Genomic DNA, 19,286 nt, shown 5'->3' with positions numbered 1-19,286 from the left:
TTTGACAGTGCATCTCCTGTCATTTAACATACCAAATAAGCCTAATTAGTTTAACATCTCTCTTTTTATAAGGAGAGAATACAAATCTTTTCCAGTTTTTCCGGGACCCTCTAGAAAATCCTAAATTTAGTTCAAGGTCAAAAATACTTCATTTGGAGTTTGATTTGTGGGAAGTTGATCAAAAATATCATAGGTTAGAAAACACTTGGTCAAGTAGGATCATAGGTAACTGTGAAACAACAGTTATCCAGTTAACCATAGTGACAATTAAAGACTTGGAAGGCAAATAGAAAAAGTTAAGTCATTATAAAACAATAACCTTAGCTGTTTTAATAGGGAAGATTCAGTATTCTTAAGTAATTAAAGACCTGATAAAAACAACATGAGACACAGGAAATTATTTTGAGAAGATAAAATCTTTGTTTTCTAGGCAGATTACTTAAAAAGGTAAAGAAAAAAAGAATTTTTTAGTCTCTTATCAAAAGCAGACCAGTAGTCCAAGAAAACTTTGTCAGTTTAACAGAGGGAGAACCACATTCTAATTTAGCACTAGTTTACATTTAGAGAGAGAGTCTTAAGCAGGTTTCATGCTCAGCGTGGAGCCTGACACAGGCTCTCATCTCATGATTCTGAGATCGTGACCTGAACCAAAATCACGAGTCAGATGCTTAACGGACTGAGTCACCCAGGCTCCCCTACACTAGTTTAGTATAAAACACATTCACTTAAATTCATTCTAATCTTAGCCAATCTTGACCATGCCTAATGTTCCTGTCCAGATTTCCTTTTCCACAAAATTTAGTGGCTTTAATTACATATATTAGAATTTTTAACTCTAGAAACCTTAAAATAATGTAAGATCCATGCCCATCGTGGGGCTTGAACTCATGACCCTGACAAGAGTTGGCATGCTCTACTGATTGAGCCAGACAAGTGCTCCTAAAAATCTTAATTTTTAATGAAAATAAAGAAGTAAACCGTTATGAATTGTCTCTTACTCTAGCACTCTGTGGATTGGCAGACTCTTTTTTTTTTTTTTTTTAAAGATTTTATTTATTTATTCTACAGAGATAGAGACAGCCAGCGAGAGAGGGAACACAAGCAGGGGGAGTGGGAGAGGAAGAAGCAGGCTCATAGCAGAGGAGCCTGATGTGGGGCTCCATCCCATAACGCTGGGATCACGCCCTGAGCCGAAGGCAGACGCTTAACCACTGTGCCACCCAGGCGCCCCTGGCAGACTCTTAAATACTTATTATTTCTGGAAATGCATGTTTTCTCATAGTAGATTTCTCAGGCACAAAACATGTTTACTGATAGATCCAGGTACTTTTAGTTCCTCTAATAGGAAGCCAAAAGCAGATAAACCTATATTCAGTATTTTTTAATTTTTTATCTTATTTATAAATGATCTATATATTTAATGATCCTCCATCACTTAATCTAGCACAACTTTAAAGGTTTCAGGTTAACAAAAAGATTTGGAGAAGCTATTTTAAAAATTCATCTGAAAACCTTTATCCTGCTTACATCTATTTAATTCACTCGTTCTCGGGACACCTGAGTGGCTCAAGTCAGTTAGGTGTCCAACTCTTGGTTTTGGCTCCATTCGTGATCCTAGGGTCATGAGATCAAGCCCCAAGTATCCAAAATCAGTGAGGAGTCTGCTTGGGATTTTGTCTCTCCCTCTGCCCTTCCCCCCTCTCATGCATGTGCGTGCTCTAAAATAAATTTTTAATTCACTCATTCTCAATAAGTATGTTTAGATAACTTATGAAAATTCATCATATTATTTTTCTTGCTGACAAGTTTTGTAACAGCGATAATGTGAACATATTTGACTACTAAATCCAAGTAGAATAAAAGTTGTATATCTGCATTATATTCACTATTGGTAACTCTAAAGACCTATTTTAATTACACAAACAAACTTAAATTAGCTTTGATGCTGAATATTTTCCCAGATCACATGAATATGAAAAGCATTTGGGTTAGTTTCTATTGTATATCTGAGAATTTTAGGAATACCTTAATTCAAAAAGGTGCTTAATTTTCTTTAAACCAGTTAAATAGACCTCTTTTACAAATTAATTTTACCAATACCATCTAGAGATAAAAAATAATAATCTGGGGCGCCTGGGTGGCACAGCAGTTAAGCGTCTGCCTTCGGCTCAGGGCGTGATCCCGGCGTTATGGGATCGGGCCCCACATCAGGCTCCTCCGCTATGAGCCTGCTTCTTCCTCTCCCACTCCCCCTGCTTGTGTTCCCTCTCTCGCTGGCTGTCTCTATCTCTGTCGAATAAATAAATAAAATCTTTAAAAAATTATTAAAAAAAATAATCTATCTGCAACACAAATATTTAGACCTACGTAGACATACAGAGAGATGTAATGGAGAATTTATAACTTCTATTTTAAAATTACTCCCATGAATCAGGTACAGTAATACAAAACTCACTAGTTATAGAAGAAGTTGGATCTAAGTTGTTTTTCTAGTAAATGGAATAAGATTGCCTCCTCAGTTGGCTAAAGCTTTTTACTAATATTTCTGGAGGAAACATTTGCTTCATTTGAGCTGATATTGACAGATTTGCATAGGAGCTTTGAGGATACTTTTTTTCCAGTGTCCCAGTTGATTACAAATGAAGCATCAACCCTTGGGCCATTGTTTTGATTGGGGACCCAGATATTATTTTAGGTGCCTGACCTTGGAGCTATTGTAGCTGTAAGGCCAGTAGCTTGGCAGACTTTTGTTTGTGGTGTTGTTCCCAAGTCCTTTCAAAGTACTCAGCTATGATCACAAGTTCAGTCAGTTGTCTCCCATCCTGTTTTCTGCTTGTTTATCAATCCACTAATCTCAGGAGATAATCCATTTACAAATAGGGCAGCTAGAGCAAATTGGGTGACCTCATTTATTATGTGGAGCCCTGGAATGCTATAGAAGAGAGCTTCCAAGTGGACTTAAAGTCTGCAGCAGATTCATCTTTGAATAATTTACCAATCATTGTGAACAGGGAAGATTCTAGGCATGGCTTCTTAAGATCAGTTGGCTGTTCTGTAGACCTTTCCTAGTCCACAAAGGGAGCAGGTTGAGGATTAAGGATCTTGGATATCATCCTTGGAGTTACACCATCCTGCTTCCTGCATCCATTTTTGGGCTTCACCAGGTCCCACCGGCATGTGCACAAACTGACAAGATCTGGCAGCCTGGGGACATAGGCCCTCATAATGACTCTTAATAAATTCTTCAGAAAACTTTGGGGGTCCTCCTTGGGTTTAAGAAACTCTTTAACTATGGTTTTTAGTTTGGTCTTTGACCAAGGAGTGAGTCACCCTGCAGCCTTGGGTGATTTTATCATAAAAGGTAACCTTTTAATAGTCTCTTCAGAGTGGAAAGGCAGTTCAGATAAAGGATTAGTAGAATGTTGAATACTCAGGTAAAGGAAGATTAGAGGGGAGCAATAGGAATCATGTCAGTTTTATTGTCTTTTTTTAAGTGTCTTTAATTTTTCATTAGCCTTTTGCTTCATTTTTTTAATGAAGCAATTTGATGCATTTTGCAAGCTTCTGAATACCAATTAAAATATGTATCCCATTCTATTTGTTCAGTTCAGGAACCCTTGTTTTTAAGTGCATTTCTTAAATTAATGATCTCATCTAATTGGAACATTTCCCATAATGGCTATTGTAATTCTAGGTTGTCTCTAACAAAATTTTGACATTTTTGTAGATACTTATAGCATCTGCGACTATAATTCTTAGACAAAATATGCAGGTGTGCCAGAAGGTGGCATGCTTAACTTTTTAGAATTTAAAGATCTTTTTTTCCTTTTTTTTCCCCCCCCCCCAAGCTAAGCCTTTGGGTCTCTCAGAGCCAAACTAAAACCCGATGTGCTGCTGCATTGGGGATTTTGTGGTATTTTGCAGTGTCTCTCATTGCACAGAAATTTTCTTGAGTTTGGCAGTGATATAGCGTCCATCTAACCCATTCTGCAATCAACTTATGCTAACATGGGAATCTTTGAGTTAGGTGGTGAGTGCTGTAGCAGTTTTTGAGTGCTCAGCATGTTCCCACCAATTTTTGCAGCTTGCTGGCTTCCAAGATCCACATTAGCATTAACCTTTACACAACACAAAACAAACATGTATACCTTAATATACTGGCAGTAACCAAGAGATGTTACTGTGTCCTGGCCATGAGATAGTCCTGTGTGTACCACCAATAATTTCCATCATGGAATCTTGGACTGGGGAAAGGATTGAACTAGCAAACACCAAACAAATGGGGACTGGAGGCTCCACATCAGTGGGAAACTGCAGCTGCCACTAACGGTTCCCACATGGGTCTTGGGACAGAATCAAGGACTGCAGGTTTCCACCAATTAAACCAGAATTCCAGAATTGTGGCGTGAACTACCAGCAGCTCCCAACCTGGAACTGACTGGTATGCCAGTTAGATTGGGATTGATGCAAAGAAAGTGGAGCTCAGAATCAAAAAGAACTTACCCATGGCTCTTGGAAATGGTGAAAAAGACCAAGAACTCAACTCAAAAAGGTTTGTGGGTGCCACACCTGTTGCTGATTGTCTCTGCCGTCAAAAAGTTGCTTCACATCCCACTACTGCCACTAAATTGGTTAAAAACAAAATTCAGCTGAGTAAATTTAAAGATTAAATTGGCTTTATTCAATGATTCATGAATCCGGCAGCATTCTGTCTAGCAAATAGAAGCTTCTCAATGCTGTGGGAAATGAAAGACTTACAGGCAAAAGGGGGCAAGGACAAGGAAAGAGCAGATTATTTTTCCTCTCTGATTGGTATTCCAGACTGACTAGTTTAAGATTGCATTCCTGAGAGAAATTGAAATTGCAGTTAGGTTAAAGTGGAGTCTTGTGAAGTCTTGATTTGCTGATCTGGGGCTAAGTACAAATGACTCCATTTTGGGCCTGTTGTCTTTTTGTAACAGTCTTCAGTTGGGGTTATTATGCATAATAGTAAAATGAAGATTCTTGTACATATCTTTGGTGAACCTGTGACTTCATATTAATATGCATAACTAACCCCTGATCAAGTCAATTTCTATTAAGAAGTTTCATTCTGAAAAAAAGGAAAAGAAAAAAAAAAGTACCATTCCATTAATTTTCTATCCTTATGCCTATCCACTTAATGACATTGATAATGTGATGAGTTGTGTTCCAGAAGACAGTTAAAATATGAATAGATTACCTTGAATTTCTGGAGGATTTATTTTATGCTTTGTTAGGTTGGGTGCATTTCGGTTTTACCCTGGTCTTAGTCCTAGAACGTAGTGTTAAAAATAACAAGGCATGGGGGCGCTTGGGTGGCTCAGTTGGTGGAGTGTCTCACTCTTGATATTAGCTCAGGTCTTGATCTCAGGGTCATGAGTTCAAGCCCCAGGTTGGGCTCCATGCTGGCTGGGCATGGAACCTACTTAAAAAAATAAAATAATAAAAAGGCATGGCCCTTTTGAGGTTTCGGTGGAAAGCACAAGGTTCTTAAGTCCTTCTAACTGGAGACTCCAAACTCAGTCTCTCCTGTAGCAAAAAACAGCTGCTGAAATCTCTGCTTTGTTCTTTCAGCCTTCTCAGTTATTGTTTTTAGAGCCTTGTGCATTTGTGTGCGGTTCAGTAGTTCTCTTCTCTGCACGTGCCTCCTTTTCACTCTTTCCTCCCCTAACTTTCCAGCTGCTCTGGCAATACTAAACCCCCTTCTCCAGATTCCTTGTGCTGATGACTATCTTTCTGCTTGAGTTCTTGATGGTCCTAATGTCTGGACTAGAGAGTACCTTTAGGGGAAAAACTCTCAACTGGATCTAATCCAATGTGGTTCCCTTCCTTCAAAAGTTGAATTGTCTCCCATTTTCATTCCTGCTTTTGGTTACTCTGTTCCCTTCAAACAGTGGGCTTTTTTATTCTGTCTGTAGTTTATTATGGAATTATTAGGCAGATAAATCTGATTTTAATGGCAGGTAAATCTGCCATTACCCAAATTGGAACCTCAGTAATTGGGAAGTGAGCAAAACAGAGTTTAAAAATATAAGTACAAATTATATTTACTAAAGATTGAAAAGAGAGATTATTTATAATTGGAGGAGGATAGGATGTAAAAGACTTCGTGGAAAAGATTAGTATTCATTGTAAATCACGAGAGATGGTTGGGATGGACTTCTATATGTTGATACAGTGGCCTCTCTCTATATTCCTAGTGGAAGGAACAGATTGAGCTGGTGGGAACGTATAGGCTGCATTTAGAGGAGCACTCAGCAATCTGTTTGACGAGTTGGTTACTTCCAAGGGAAATAATTAAAAAGAAGATTGCAAAGTGGGTTCTGATCATATTGTAGAAGTGCTCAAATGCTAAAGTGTAGGAGATTTTGAAATTCATTTGGTAGACAGTGAAAACTTCTAAGTTTTAAAGTTGGACAGTGAGTTTGAGAGTCAAACTTTAGGAAAATTAATCTGGCAACATGCTGAAGGTAGATCGGAGTCGAGGAGAAGGAAAGATTAGTTAGGAAACTATAGTAGTTTGGGGAAGGATAAGAAAGTGAAAGCTGGTTGTGGCTTAGAAAAGAACTTCAAAACATAGGAGATGGAGAATGAGAAGGATAGAAGTGGAGTGGCTGGAAAAATGGTGGCTTATTGATACAGGTTAACTGTTCAACCTATGTAATTCTTCCTAAATAGAGAATAATAAAGGCTGTACCACCTTTGCAGATTATAGAGCTCTTGGCTCCTGAGTTTTTCCTACAGTTTTTCTGTTGTGTTTCCTGGTCTCAGCTAAGCTAACATGAATGTCAACACTCATCAAATTATGGGATCAGGGGCTCTGGATGGCACAGTTAAGCATCTGACTCTTGGTTTCAGCTCAGGTCCCAATCTCAGGTTGTGGGATCCAGCCCTGTGTTGGACTCCGTACTCAGTGGGGAATGTGCTGGAAGTTCTCTCTCCCTCTCCCTCTCACCTTCCTGCTCATTTTCTCTCAAATAAATAAATCTTAAAAAAAGGGGGGGGGGGGGCTCCTGGGTGACTCCGTCGGTTAAGCCTCTGCTTTTGGCTCAGGTCATGATCCTGGGGTCCTGGGATCGAGTGGGCTTTGGGCTCGTCGCTCAGTGGGAGCCTGCTTCTCCTTCTCCCTCTGCCTGCCACCCTCCCTGCTTGTGCTCTGTCAAATAAATCTTAAAATTACTGGATCATATTTATGTTGACATTTCTGTTCTCAGTATAGTTTATCTAAACTATCAACTGAGAGATCATGTGCTTTGTAAAAGGAGGGATAAGTATAAAATTATTTGTTGTTGGTACTAATACAACTAACCATTCTGAAGCTCTTTTTCTTACAAGGTGGAGGAGGGGGTATGGTAAGAATACATATCATTATAGGGATCTCATAGGAGCTCAGAACAGTAACCCCAGTAGAGGACTAGAATTTCATCAGCATTAATTTGTGGATCTTCATTTCAGTGAGGGCTACTTCCTGTATATTCTTTCCTCTGCATATCTCATATCTTCCCATTATCCATATTACTTCCTAAGTCTTCTTTTTTACTTCCACATTTTTTTTTTAAAGATTTTATTTATTTATTTGACAGACAGCCAGCGAGAGAGGGAACACAAGCAGGGGGAGTGGGAGAGGAAGAAGCAGGCTCCCAGCAGGGAGCCCGATGTGGGGCTCGATCCCAGGACCCTGGGATCACGCCCTGAGCCACCCAGGCGCCCCATTACTTCCACATTTCTAAACGATGTCTCACAGAATGCTGTATTCATCTTTGAGAGATTCATAATAAACTTTTGTAGCAAACAGTGTTCTACCTTCTTATAAATGTACTAATAAGAGTGATATTTCTGAAATTATGTGGTATTTTGTGAAGGTTCTGTGTAGATTTGTAAACATCACTATCCTAGATTGAAGAACTCAAATGTTAATACTTGGGGCTTTATTTTATGAAGGGGCCATATGCTTAATTGTCCATAATGATGGAAGATTCATTTACATGTTATTGCCATCTATTTTTTGGGGTAATGATGGTATTGACAATTGCACTCACCAGTAAATTTTTTTTTTTTAACATTTTATTTATTTATTCGACAGAGACAGAGACAGTCAGCGAGAGAGGGAACACAAGCAGGGGGAGTGGGAGAGGAAGAAGCAGGCTCATAGCAGAGGAGCCTGATGTGGGGCTCCATCCCATAACGCCGGGATCATGCCCGAGCCGAAGGCAGATGCTTAACCGCTGTGCCACCCAGGCGCCCCTCACCAGTAAATTTCTTGATATTGAATTTATAAGGTCAATTTGAGAATTGTTGGGATTTTTTAATTCAATTTAATTTTTTCTTTTTTTTTGAAGAGTTGAATATTAAGGACTAAAAATTACCAAATGTCTTTGCAGTTACAAATTTTTAAATTTGACAGTACAGGTTAGAAAATCTCAGTTTAATACAGGAAAAAGATATTCAAAGAGTTAACAGTTTTAAAATATGGTATTTCATCAGTAGTATACTTACCTTATATTATAGCAACTATTTATTTTCTAAACATTTTACTTTATTTAAATAAATTCTTCCCCCCCCCCCAAAGCTTAATATTAAATTCTGGAAAAAAATTGTTTCTTACAGGGCTGATCCCTTGTCCAACATGGTTCTAACCTTCAGTACTAAAGAAGACGCAGCTGCCTTTGCAGAAAAAAATGGTATGTTTGGTCTATTTTTGTTTTGCTTTGACAAATGAAATCAAGATATGATTTTATGACCTTAATCAAAACCAGTCAGGAATATAGAATTTGAGTTGAAAGAAATCTTATAGTATGTCTAATCCATTGGTTTTTAGATTTTTTTATACCATCAGAACACCTCCCCCCTCCAAAAAAATATCTAAAATGGAATGCCCACATAACATGTAAACAAAGCCAAAATGCTCTAATTAGAAATAGAGGCAGGGAGTAAAACTACTTCTGCGCCTCCTTGTTCATGGCCCACTCCGCAAAATCACTTATATTTGGTTTTTAAACTCTACTTGAACATCTCATAAGGCAGCCTATTCCAGTTTTGAGACCTCTTTATTCTTTCTTACTTTGATTTTAAAATTTCAAATCTATAATTCTACCTAATAGCTCTTTGATTACTTGGATAATAGTTATTACCTTATTCTTAAATTTTCCTTAAATTACCTTAAAATTCCATAAAGTACCTTAAAATTTCACGTAAGCCTGATGTCTGTGGGCCACTTTTCTAGATATGGTGGGTATAGTACCGAGCGTAATCTCAACTCTACAATTAGGTTAATGCAGCCTAAGAGGGTATTAGTTTTTGAGATAGCCACCTAAAACTATTACTTATATTGATACAACAAAAATACAAATTTTTTTTTCTCATTTTCTATTAAGCCATGCAACATGGTAGTGAAGAGAGGCTTTGGAGTCAGTGCAGTCTGAATTCTGATCCTTATTATGCCACTCGGAAGCTACATGATTTTGAATTAATTTCATAATGGACTTAACATTTTCTCATTGTTGAAGTCATGATACTTAACTCATAGTGTACCTAGTCTAGTACCTGATACATAATACATGCTTAGTAACTATGCATTCTTCCCCTTACCTCTCTCCATCTGCTATTTCTGCTGTTTTTCTCTCTTGGATTTGCAAGCAGTACTGTGTATTGTACCTAATGCATTCTTCTGTTCTAAGTGGTCAGTTGAAGTTGAATCTGAGTTATCTATTTGAATGACATAATGTCTAAGTATATTTTTACTTTAAGGCAATATATGTAAAAGATTATTAGTATTTTATAGCATATTTGACATATAAAAGTGAAAGCACTATAAAGGTTATTATCTAAGATATTTGCTTTTTAAATATTTTACCCTTAGTATTATATAGCTTATGATTAAGAGTGTGAAGCCAAACTGCCTGGGCTTGGATCCATGTTGGTCTCTTACTATTTGTATGTCTTTGTACTTCCATTTTCTCCTATGTACAATGGCATTGTTATGAGGATTGAAGTAGTTAATAGAAGTGTTCAGAACATAGTTAAGAACATAGTTATTATTGTATATAAGTTTATCCTATTCGTTTTAGACTTTATAAAATCTAAAAAAATTTTTAAGTGAAGCTCCTTATTAAAACATGTTCTTGGCAGTTTCGAAATTTCTTAATTACATAATTATTCTCAAAGTGGTCATAGTCTTTAAAATATTATTTTGATTTAAATCAAATTGTTTTTTAATTACACTGTAATATAGCTTATCATAAACAGTTCTATTAATGTTTTCCATCTTTGCAGCCTGCCATATTTCATGTCTGACACCTTGAAAATTATTCGAGGTCTGTAATGTGAGTTTAATAACAGGAAATCTAATTAAATTGTTAAATCTCTGGTTAATGTCTAAGTGGTCACCAGGACTGCATGACTACAGTTGCCATGTGAAATGCAGGTGTGAACTAGCCACTGCTGCTGTTGAAATCACGTCCTTTCCCACTCTGATTTCTGCCTCCCTGGAAAAGAAAATTGAGGAACATTATCAAAGTCAATAGGCAGTATAACTTGAAAAAGCTTAGTGGATAGTATAATACTATAGGCTAACAGTGGATCAGGAATTTTAACCTACAAGGTAGTAGGAACCACATCCATCTTAGTCACTGCCTTGTCCCCAGCACCTAGCATAATATCTATATAATGGACATGTGATAATGTGGTAAAATTACTTTCTAAAACACATTCCTCTACTCAAGAATTTGAAGCTGGTCTCATCTCTTGGGAGAGTTCTCACTGATTATTCCACTCTTGAATTCATTATAATACTTATGATCTGCCTCATTTATCTAACCTTCAGCATTATATATCATTATATGTAAAGAGACTTTATATATATAAACGTCCTGTTTCTCTAGTTATTGAGGCAGCCAGTCTAAGCAAATCTTTGAAATGGTACAGAATCATGGGGTGGAGGATCTTTTCCAAATTACCCACATCTTATCCATTCTGATTTGCCTCTCTTGGGTAGGTAGATAGTGGTGGGGACATTCTAAAGGTTTTCCTCTCCCCCCACACCTAACATCATTTTGTTGTGAGCTAATGGAAGGTTGGGTGAAACCAATATTCTGGTTAGTGAAAGCATTAGAAAGAAATGGTTTAGAAGTTGTTACTAATATGTGACAACTATTGGATTCAGAGAGTAGGATTCTCATTCCATAACTGTTTACAGGAGATCTTGAGCAAGTCAAGTTCCTTCCTCTTTGAAATGAGAAATTGGATTGGGTAATACTCAAAAACTAAGTACACTTAAGGATATTAAGCTCATGGGCCAACTCACTCATATAGTTTTATTTCTTTATTTTCTAGCCCAGTAACTTATTTAACTTATTCATTATATGGTCTAGAGGGAAAATATGTTTTTGTTAATAAAGATGTTTCTGTGTTGATAATAAACAAAATATCTGGCAAAAGTTATCCATTTAGGAGTATTAAATGTTTGCCTTTCATTAGTGTCAAGAAACAGGAGGTTAGGATAAAAAAGATATTTATCTTTGCCTTGCCTCAAAAAAAAGATATTTTTTATACTCAGGGACTATTCTGAAAGTGAACAACATACACATTTCATCCCCTTTTTGGGTTTCTTGTTTTCCTTACTTTTAAATGGTTTTTTAAAAAAGTCATGACCATCAGTTTCCTTGACATAAAAGATTGTATTATAGAGAATCAGTATAATAAAGAACAAGATTTTCAGATTCATTTTCTTCCTAGAAATTTTTAATGCCTTCTAATTATATTTCAGACTCAGGTAATGAGTATCATCACCACAAAGTTAACATTCATAAGCATTAAGGCATGAGTTTGTCACTCTGCTAAGTGCTTTTCATTCGTCCTATTTAATCCTCACTGCAACTCTGTGAAGCAGGAACAGTTATTATCCCCATTTTGTAGATCAAAGAAACTGAGGTTTTAGAGACATTAAGTAACATTAGCTAACAAGGTCATTACCTGTAAGTGAATGAACAAGTTTTATTTGAACACAGTTGTATTCATTCATTTATATATTGTCTGTAACTGCTCTTCAACTGCAATAGTAAAATCAAATAGTTGTAATAGAGACCATAAGGCCCCCAAAGTCTAAAAATATTTTCTATTTGGCCATTTACAGAAAATGTTTATTAACCCAGGATCTAAACCATTGTATAAAAATACACATATACACACAGTCTTAATAGCAAGACCCCTGCTTCTGTGACATTTTTCTAAATCCAAACTACTCTTTATTAAAACATCTTAAAGGGCTTCTGCTTAAGAGATAGATATACTCTCAACTGATAATCAGAGTTCTTCACAAGAGCACCTGGCTGGCTTGGTAGAGCATGCAACTCTTGATCTTGGGGTTGTGAGTTCAAGCACCACGTTGAGTGTGGGGATTACTTAAAATCTAAACAACAACAAAAACCAAAGTTCTTCAGAATATAAACACATCACTGAAGCACTGACCTAGCTTTATTTTACTCTGTCCCAACTCTTTGTTCTGCCCTTATCCCCAGGCTTCTTATATATTTTCTTACATCTACAACTTACTCATGCTGTTGTTCCCTTTCTCATCCTTATTCCTGCCAAGAACTACAATCTAACCTTTATAAAGAATACAGTTGAAACATTAACTCTTTCCGGCTCCCTTTTCTTATTCCCCTTTCCCACTTCCATCTCCCACCCCTTACTGGATGTGCTTTCTCTTTCTTTTAACATACACAATAATTTTTTTCCTTTCTTACAGCTTTTATAGTACGATTTTGTATTTATTACATTTCATTCCATCAGACACTATTGTTGCTGGCAGTGGTGGCTAGGCTTTGGGGATCCGTAGTTAAATAAGGCATGTCCTTGTACTCAAACTGTAATAATTTATTCTGCCTACTGGATTATAAGCACCTACACGGAAAAAAAAAACACCCAGTCCCACTCATCTTTTAATGTGCTCAGTAAATATTTGGTGAGTTTGAACTGTACATTTAGTGATGTTATAAATTATTCTCCAAATCATGTTTTAAAAATCACTTTAAATTAATTTGGCTACTTGTTCGGTCTTTCAGAAGAACTGTTACTTCCCTCTAGTAATCAGGAGAAAGAAAATTATAGAATGATTAGCAATTTCTTATATTTTAGTGTGTTCGTAAAATACAACCAGTGTTTCTCTAATGTGGAGCTTATCCTGAGTTTAACCGATAAACTTAAGTATATTCCAGTGTACGTAAGATGATTATTTCGTAACGTTAGAGCTGTTTTCCAAGGTGTTATTTGTTCTAAACTTTTTTTTTTTAAGGATACAGAGGCCTAGAAATTAATAAAAGACCCAGATCAATCACATAGCTCTTAATTGATAAGGCCCAAGTTCCTAGATTCCAAGTTCAGTATTTTTTATATGATACTATGCTGCTAGTAGATCTTAAAAAATTGATTATGATACAAGAAATGGTTGGGGTTCAAAGTCACGGCCAAGAAAGAATTCTTGAGATGTCTTCTGTGTAAAAAGGGTGGTTTTATTAAAGCATGGGGACAGGACCTTTGGGCAGAAAGAGCTGCATTGGGGTTGTGATGGATGACTGATTATATACTTTTAAGTTGGGAGGGGGTTAGGGACAGCACAAGCCTCCAAGGAATTTTGGAAACAAGGTTTCCAGGATCCTGAGGGGGCTAGCTATTGTTAGGAAAAGGTCATTTATTACTGTTTGATAAAAACTCAGTCCTGAGACCCTTCAGATGTGTATCAGTGGGCCATATGCTTGGAGGATGATTGCTGAGTATCTTGGGGGGTAGAGATAAAGGAAGTTTTCAAAGGAATTTTTACATCTTAAAGAAGACTTACAGGATCCTGGGGGGTCGGGATAAGATTGCCATTCGCCCTTAGCAAAGTGTCAACATCGAGGTAGCTAAGCTCCCCGAGGAGGGTCACTCTGCCTGTTTCAAGGAAATTTAATTTTTTTCTTTTGCCTTAGTTAGGTCAGCACTGTCAAATATGGTACCCACATGTGACTGTATAGAACTTGAAATGTGCCTAGTTCATACTGAAATGTGCTGTAAGTGTAAAATATACACTGTATTTCAAAGACTTGGTATAAAAATTATCTAAAGTTTCTGTATTGATTACATATTTAAGTGATAATATTTTAAATCTATATTGGGCTAGAAAAATATGATTAAAATAGATGTTACATATTTCTTTAAAGTGGCTACTAGAAAATTTAAAATTATACTGAGGCACGTGTCTGGTTCAGTCAGAAGAGCAGCTCTTGATCTTGGGCTTGTGAGTTTGAGCCCCTTGGTGGGTGTAGAGATTACTTAAATAAATAAATAGATAAACTTTAAAAAAGTAAAGAAAATTTAAAGTTATATGTGATTCACATTATGTTTCTATTGGATAGCACTGATCTATATAGTACTTAGCAACGCACAGAATATACATTCTATACATATTCTAAATATTTCACTAATATATATTCTGTATGAATGTAGGAAATATGAAAACCTTATCCAACTTTGAAAACTTCACTTTTATATTTTTGAGAAATATAGTTCTATTCTCTATTCTTACCCAGTATGAATCAAGGATAAGTGGAAACTCTTATGTTACATGTAATACAATAATGAAATAGAATAGCTAAAAGAGAACTATGTTATACCACAAGATCCCATTAATCACCCATTTTTCATTTCTTAACCATATAAGGTATTGTGCAGGTTCATCTTTTTACATAAGAATTTTATGTAAGAATATATAATTTCTGAGACTAAAAGTAGTTCTCTTCTTCCTGCTATTAATAACTCCTGTAACTACCCCCCTGCTTCTGTTTTGCTTGGGTCTCTCTTCTCACCATATCTCGCTTCATCAGAGGGCTGGTTCTGTGAAACTAGGGAGTGGGAAAGAAAAGACTGAATGCCCTCCCTGTGGCTTTCCCCCCCTGCTCCCTACCTTCCACTCCCCCAAATCTTACTTTTCAACCTCCCCCAACATACACACTAAGAAAATATAAATACCCCTGAGTCTTTTGGCTTTAACCCCAGGGCCTCATCCTGAAGGTCTCTCTTTGAGCTCAGCAAATATTCCAGAGGAACTCTTCAAAGATAACCTTTCTTTGTAAAAAGAGAAAAGAGTATCTGGGGTTTCCTCTGAAATGTAGATCAACCTCACTTTAGTTCTTTGTGTACTGAAAAGACCCACCTTTCTCACCCATTGTGGCTTTTGTCTTTCCTACTGTTTCATGATAGAGTTGAGGGCGGGGTGGAGAAGGAAGCCGCATCACGGAGAGAGGAGGAGTAAGATAGTTGTGGAAAAAATGTCGTTGGTAGAAGGCTAGGATCTACTACCATTTACATGCTAATGAAAACCAGAAATGGCCTTTTCCCCGTTTGATCTGATTTGAAACTTTGTGACTTTCCTTTGGTAGGTCATTTTACCCCCTGTGTTTTTCTCATTGTTGTTAGCTGTAAAAACTCTTTGAAATTCTCAAAATAGAGGAGGGTTTCTTTCAGGAGTAGGAGGACAGAGGATAAACTGTGAAACTGCATTCTGTCCATACTGGGTCTATTGGGGAGGAAAACCCGCCTCTGAAGTAAAAGAAGGTAGAGGCAGGGGAGGAAGCAGACAGGTCGAGCCCTGGATTCTGGAAAATAAGGAGGTAATTGGAGCTGCAGCCCAGGTTTTAGAATTATTCCAGAAGTAGACCCATCAACTAAGTCTGGATTTCCACCTAACTTAAACCTTCTAATGAGGGTCTCAACCTCACATTCACTCATCTGTTAAAAAGACAGCTTTGTTTCGAAAGCTAAGAAGCAGGACTCCTACAGATATAAAAATTTGTGTTAAAGGATTTATTTTATCCATGTGTTATAAGGAACTAGGTAGATGTTATAACCAGTTAAAAGTAAAAGTCAAAACACAAATGTATGTGGAAAAAAGGAATGCAAATGGAGACAGATGGAGGTTTGTGGGGGAGGGGTAGTTAATTAAATCACTACCAGTAGGACACAGGACATAATTTGCATATCTATCAGTCATACAACTTAAAAAGAAGTAAAATAGCTGAAAGACAAGGAGTTAAGCTGAAATCTGATAACCTGGACGGGGAAAGGGCATACTATAAGATAATGCAGTTTTCTACTGAAACAATTTGTTCCCACTCTTCCTCTTTTGTGATTTAAAAAAAATCTCAAAGATTATTTATGATCACAAAATATTGGGCTAATATTTGGCCTGAGCATTTATTTAGGTATAGCAAGAATGAATAATTTGCAACTGTAGGAGAGGATAAATAAGTTTCCCTTTAACTTTATAGTTCTTGGCTGAGACCCCCTGCCCTCTATAATTAAAAGATTAACAGAGGAAAACAAACAAGTTTAATAACATGTATACCTCCTGTATACCAGGGAGAACTGTTAACTCCAAAATGGCCCTTGCCACCACCTTAAATACCATCTCCAGCTGAAGACAAAAGATTTGGGGAGCAGGCGCTGGGGAGAGCATTGGGAGGTTATCAGGCAAAGAACCATAAACAAGGATATAATTGTTATGCAGATTTAATTCCACAGCTTCTCCATTGGTGAATTTCGAGAGTTTTAGTCATCCTCCCCTTCCTAGTACAGAGTGGGAGACACCTTTACAAATGGAGATTTCCCTTATAAATGTAAATGTCCCTCATAAAAGGGCAATTTCTTCATTTTCAGAGATTTCCCTGTGTTTACTGTTTTTTAAAACTAACCAGCTCAAAATCCTTATGCCAAAAGGCATTTTCGGGGGCAGCAGTTTTGCTGCTCTTTACCTTATATGCTTTCTTAAGTTTGCTGAAATTTTTCATAGGGAATCTCAGATTAGACTTTTCACAACTATTAACTTGGCACCAGATTTCTTCTGTGATGCCTATTAATTTGGGCATATTTTTCCTCCCTTCTCAGGGTCCCTAAAATATCCTAAGATCCTCAAAAAATGTTCCTTACCACCTTGGGGAACTTTGCAATTTGTTAGCCTGATGCCATGCCACTTTCCTAGAAGGATTTTTTCAACTTTAGTTTCTTAATAGTGTCTGGGCGTATCTGATTATATTAGTATCATTGTCAAATATGTCAATCTAGGTATGGCCTTTGTTACATAACCATTGTTTACACTAATTTTCTCATAGAAAGGAGGACATATTGAACATGTACAAATAACCGTATTGCCATGAATATAAGAATATTCAACAAGAGTTCCCGAATTCTGTAGGGGTCATGCAGGGAGACTAATATCATTTACAAATGATACAAATTTTAGTTTACAGAACACTATCTACTAAATTGTAGATACCTCAGGAGAAAAGGGAAAGGATTCCTTAAATGCCCAGAAAATAGAACACTGAAACAATATCAGAAATACTCCAAACAGAAACTACATTCAGCCCTCATCAGTGCATTCAGTCCTATATAATTAATTCTTGTTTCACTGGATCATAAATTCATCTGCAGCTCAACTAGAGTTCTGGAAATCCTGACTCAGTCCACTGGTATGGTCTTATAATTATTTATGCCATCATAAGTCTGTACCCAAGAATACCTAACAGTCCTTCTCCATGGAGCTCTGAGGCTGTCTGTCTTTGAAGACAAAGCACTCTGGCCTGTAACTGATTTCAGGAGCTTTCAGGGTAGCATCAGAGTAAAACAAAAAAATTTATCCCTAAGTAATAAAAGATTTAAGATGGCCGTAATTGACATTACTGGTGAATTTCAGAAATGAAATATAAGCATTCATAACAAGAATAAAGCAACTTAAAGTCATACCAGTAATGTTATATACAAAATATCTGTAATCAGTATTAAAGCCTGGTTTCAAAGAAGACAGTGAATGTGCATCTAACTTATAAAAATGGATGAATATTTACAGAGAATAATAATCCTGAGATGTAATATACCCTTAATGTGCCAAGCATGTAGTAAGAATATTACCAGGAATATGTCAAGAAAATCAAGTGAAGAGATTCCGTAAGTCTGAGGAAGGTCCTAAACATTTGTATATTGATCAAACTCCATTGATATGTGATACGGATTCCCAGTTTACACAAACTGGCCTGGGAGATATGAGATCCAAACTACAGAAGATGCAACCAAGTTGATGTTTTTAAAGATAACTGAAATTGTTTCTGATAACCTGTATTAATATCAGACAAAGCGGTACCAGAGCCTGATAAATAAAACATGGACAGTGAGGGCACTGAGAATCTATACTTAGCATATAGCATAAATTTCTGAAATATTTATATTAATAACATTTTACCCATATAGATTTAACCTCAGGAGGGTTAAGCATCTCTTCTGATAACTCTTACAGTCCACTCATCAATAGTATCGTGTCAAAGAAACCTAATTATTTCCAGTATCTCTCTTTTCACGAGGTTGAAAGAATACATCCTTGTGATAGTCCAGAGGCCTTCTGGGGAATCTTGAAAATAGTTTTAGGTACAAAGATATTCTGAATCTTTTATTTTACATTTAGGCTGTTATTTTGGGGAGGCAAAATTTAAAAATGTCAGTGGATTTGCACACTTAGGATAGGAATAGGATCGTGGGTGTGAGACAAACAGTACTTGACTGCTCTTTTCAAAGGGATGATAAAACTTACAAACATAAAATGTAACATGACTGTAAAGATCCTGAGCTCGTAAGGAAGTCATTAAGGACTTAAAGTGGGCATATGAGGTTATTCTGGTAAGCGGCAGAAACTTTGAAATCTAGGCAGATTAAACAAAAGGAATAACCCTTCATGTTGTAGGTAGAGGCAGTAAATAGTGAACTAATGAAATAAGCCCACCTAAACTGAGCAAACTTTGCTAGGATTTTAATACATTTCATAACTTCTCAGACTTTTTGGACATACTGTAAGGCAAATAAAGCTTTCTTTTTGCAAATCTTATATAATTTTCAGCATCCATGCAGGTTTTGTCCTTCACCATTCTCTTTCTCATTCTGAACATTTACTTTAGGACCTAACTGTGGGGTGACCCGACCTGATAGGATGGTGGCTGCAGTGTGGGAGGTGTAAGAATTCACCCAAGGCAGAACAAACGGTGGGCAAGATAGCAAAGGAAAGACTGGGATAAGGGGGTGGTGAGGGACCACAGTTATTGGGCAGAGTGAGAGAGTATGGAATTTTCCCTTTTTTGGTAATTTTTGGAACTGTGCCTGGTTATAATTGGTCAGTTAAGGCCTATGGCTATTCCAGGTGGGTCGCTTAGTGAAAGCCTCTTTGCATTCAGCTTGGTGGTCACTGTGGG

At 36.9% G+C, this 19,286-nt stretch overlaps 1 protein-coding gene across 3 annotated transcripts in view; it reads left to right on the top strand.

Annotated features, from left to right (window-relative positions):
* The window catches only part of NDUFS4 (NADH:ubiquinone oxidoreductase subunit S4), a 115,904-nt gene that overhangs the window by 80,274 nt on the left and 16,344 nt on the right, over nucleotides 1-19,286 (top strand). For all 3 annotated transcript variants that reach the window (XM_045815365.2, XM_045815366.2, XM_087867900.1), the window contains exon 4: nucleotides 8,629-8,702. In XM_045815365.2, coding sequence (XP_045671321.1) covers nucleotides 8,629-8,702 — 74 coding nt within the window. The remainder of the gene's footprint in view (nucleotides 1-8,628; nucleotides 8,703-19,286) is intronic.

The sequence above is a fragment of the Ursus americanus genome, chromosome 15, assembly GCF_024610735.1.
Source record: "Ursus americanus isolate L20-20 chromosome 15, mUrsAme1.1.p, whole genome shotgun sequence".
In the NCBI taxonomy this organism is placed as follows: Eukaryota; Metazoa; Chordata; class Mammalia; order Carnivora; family Ursidae; genus Ursus; species Ursus americanus.
This window is presented reverse-complemented; position numbering and strand designations above follow the sequence as displayed.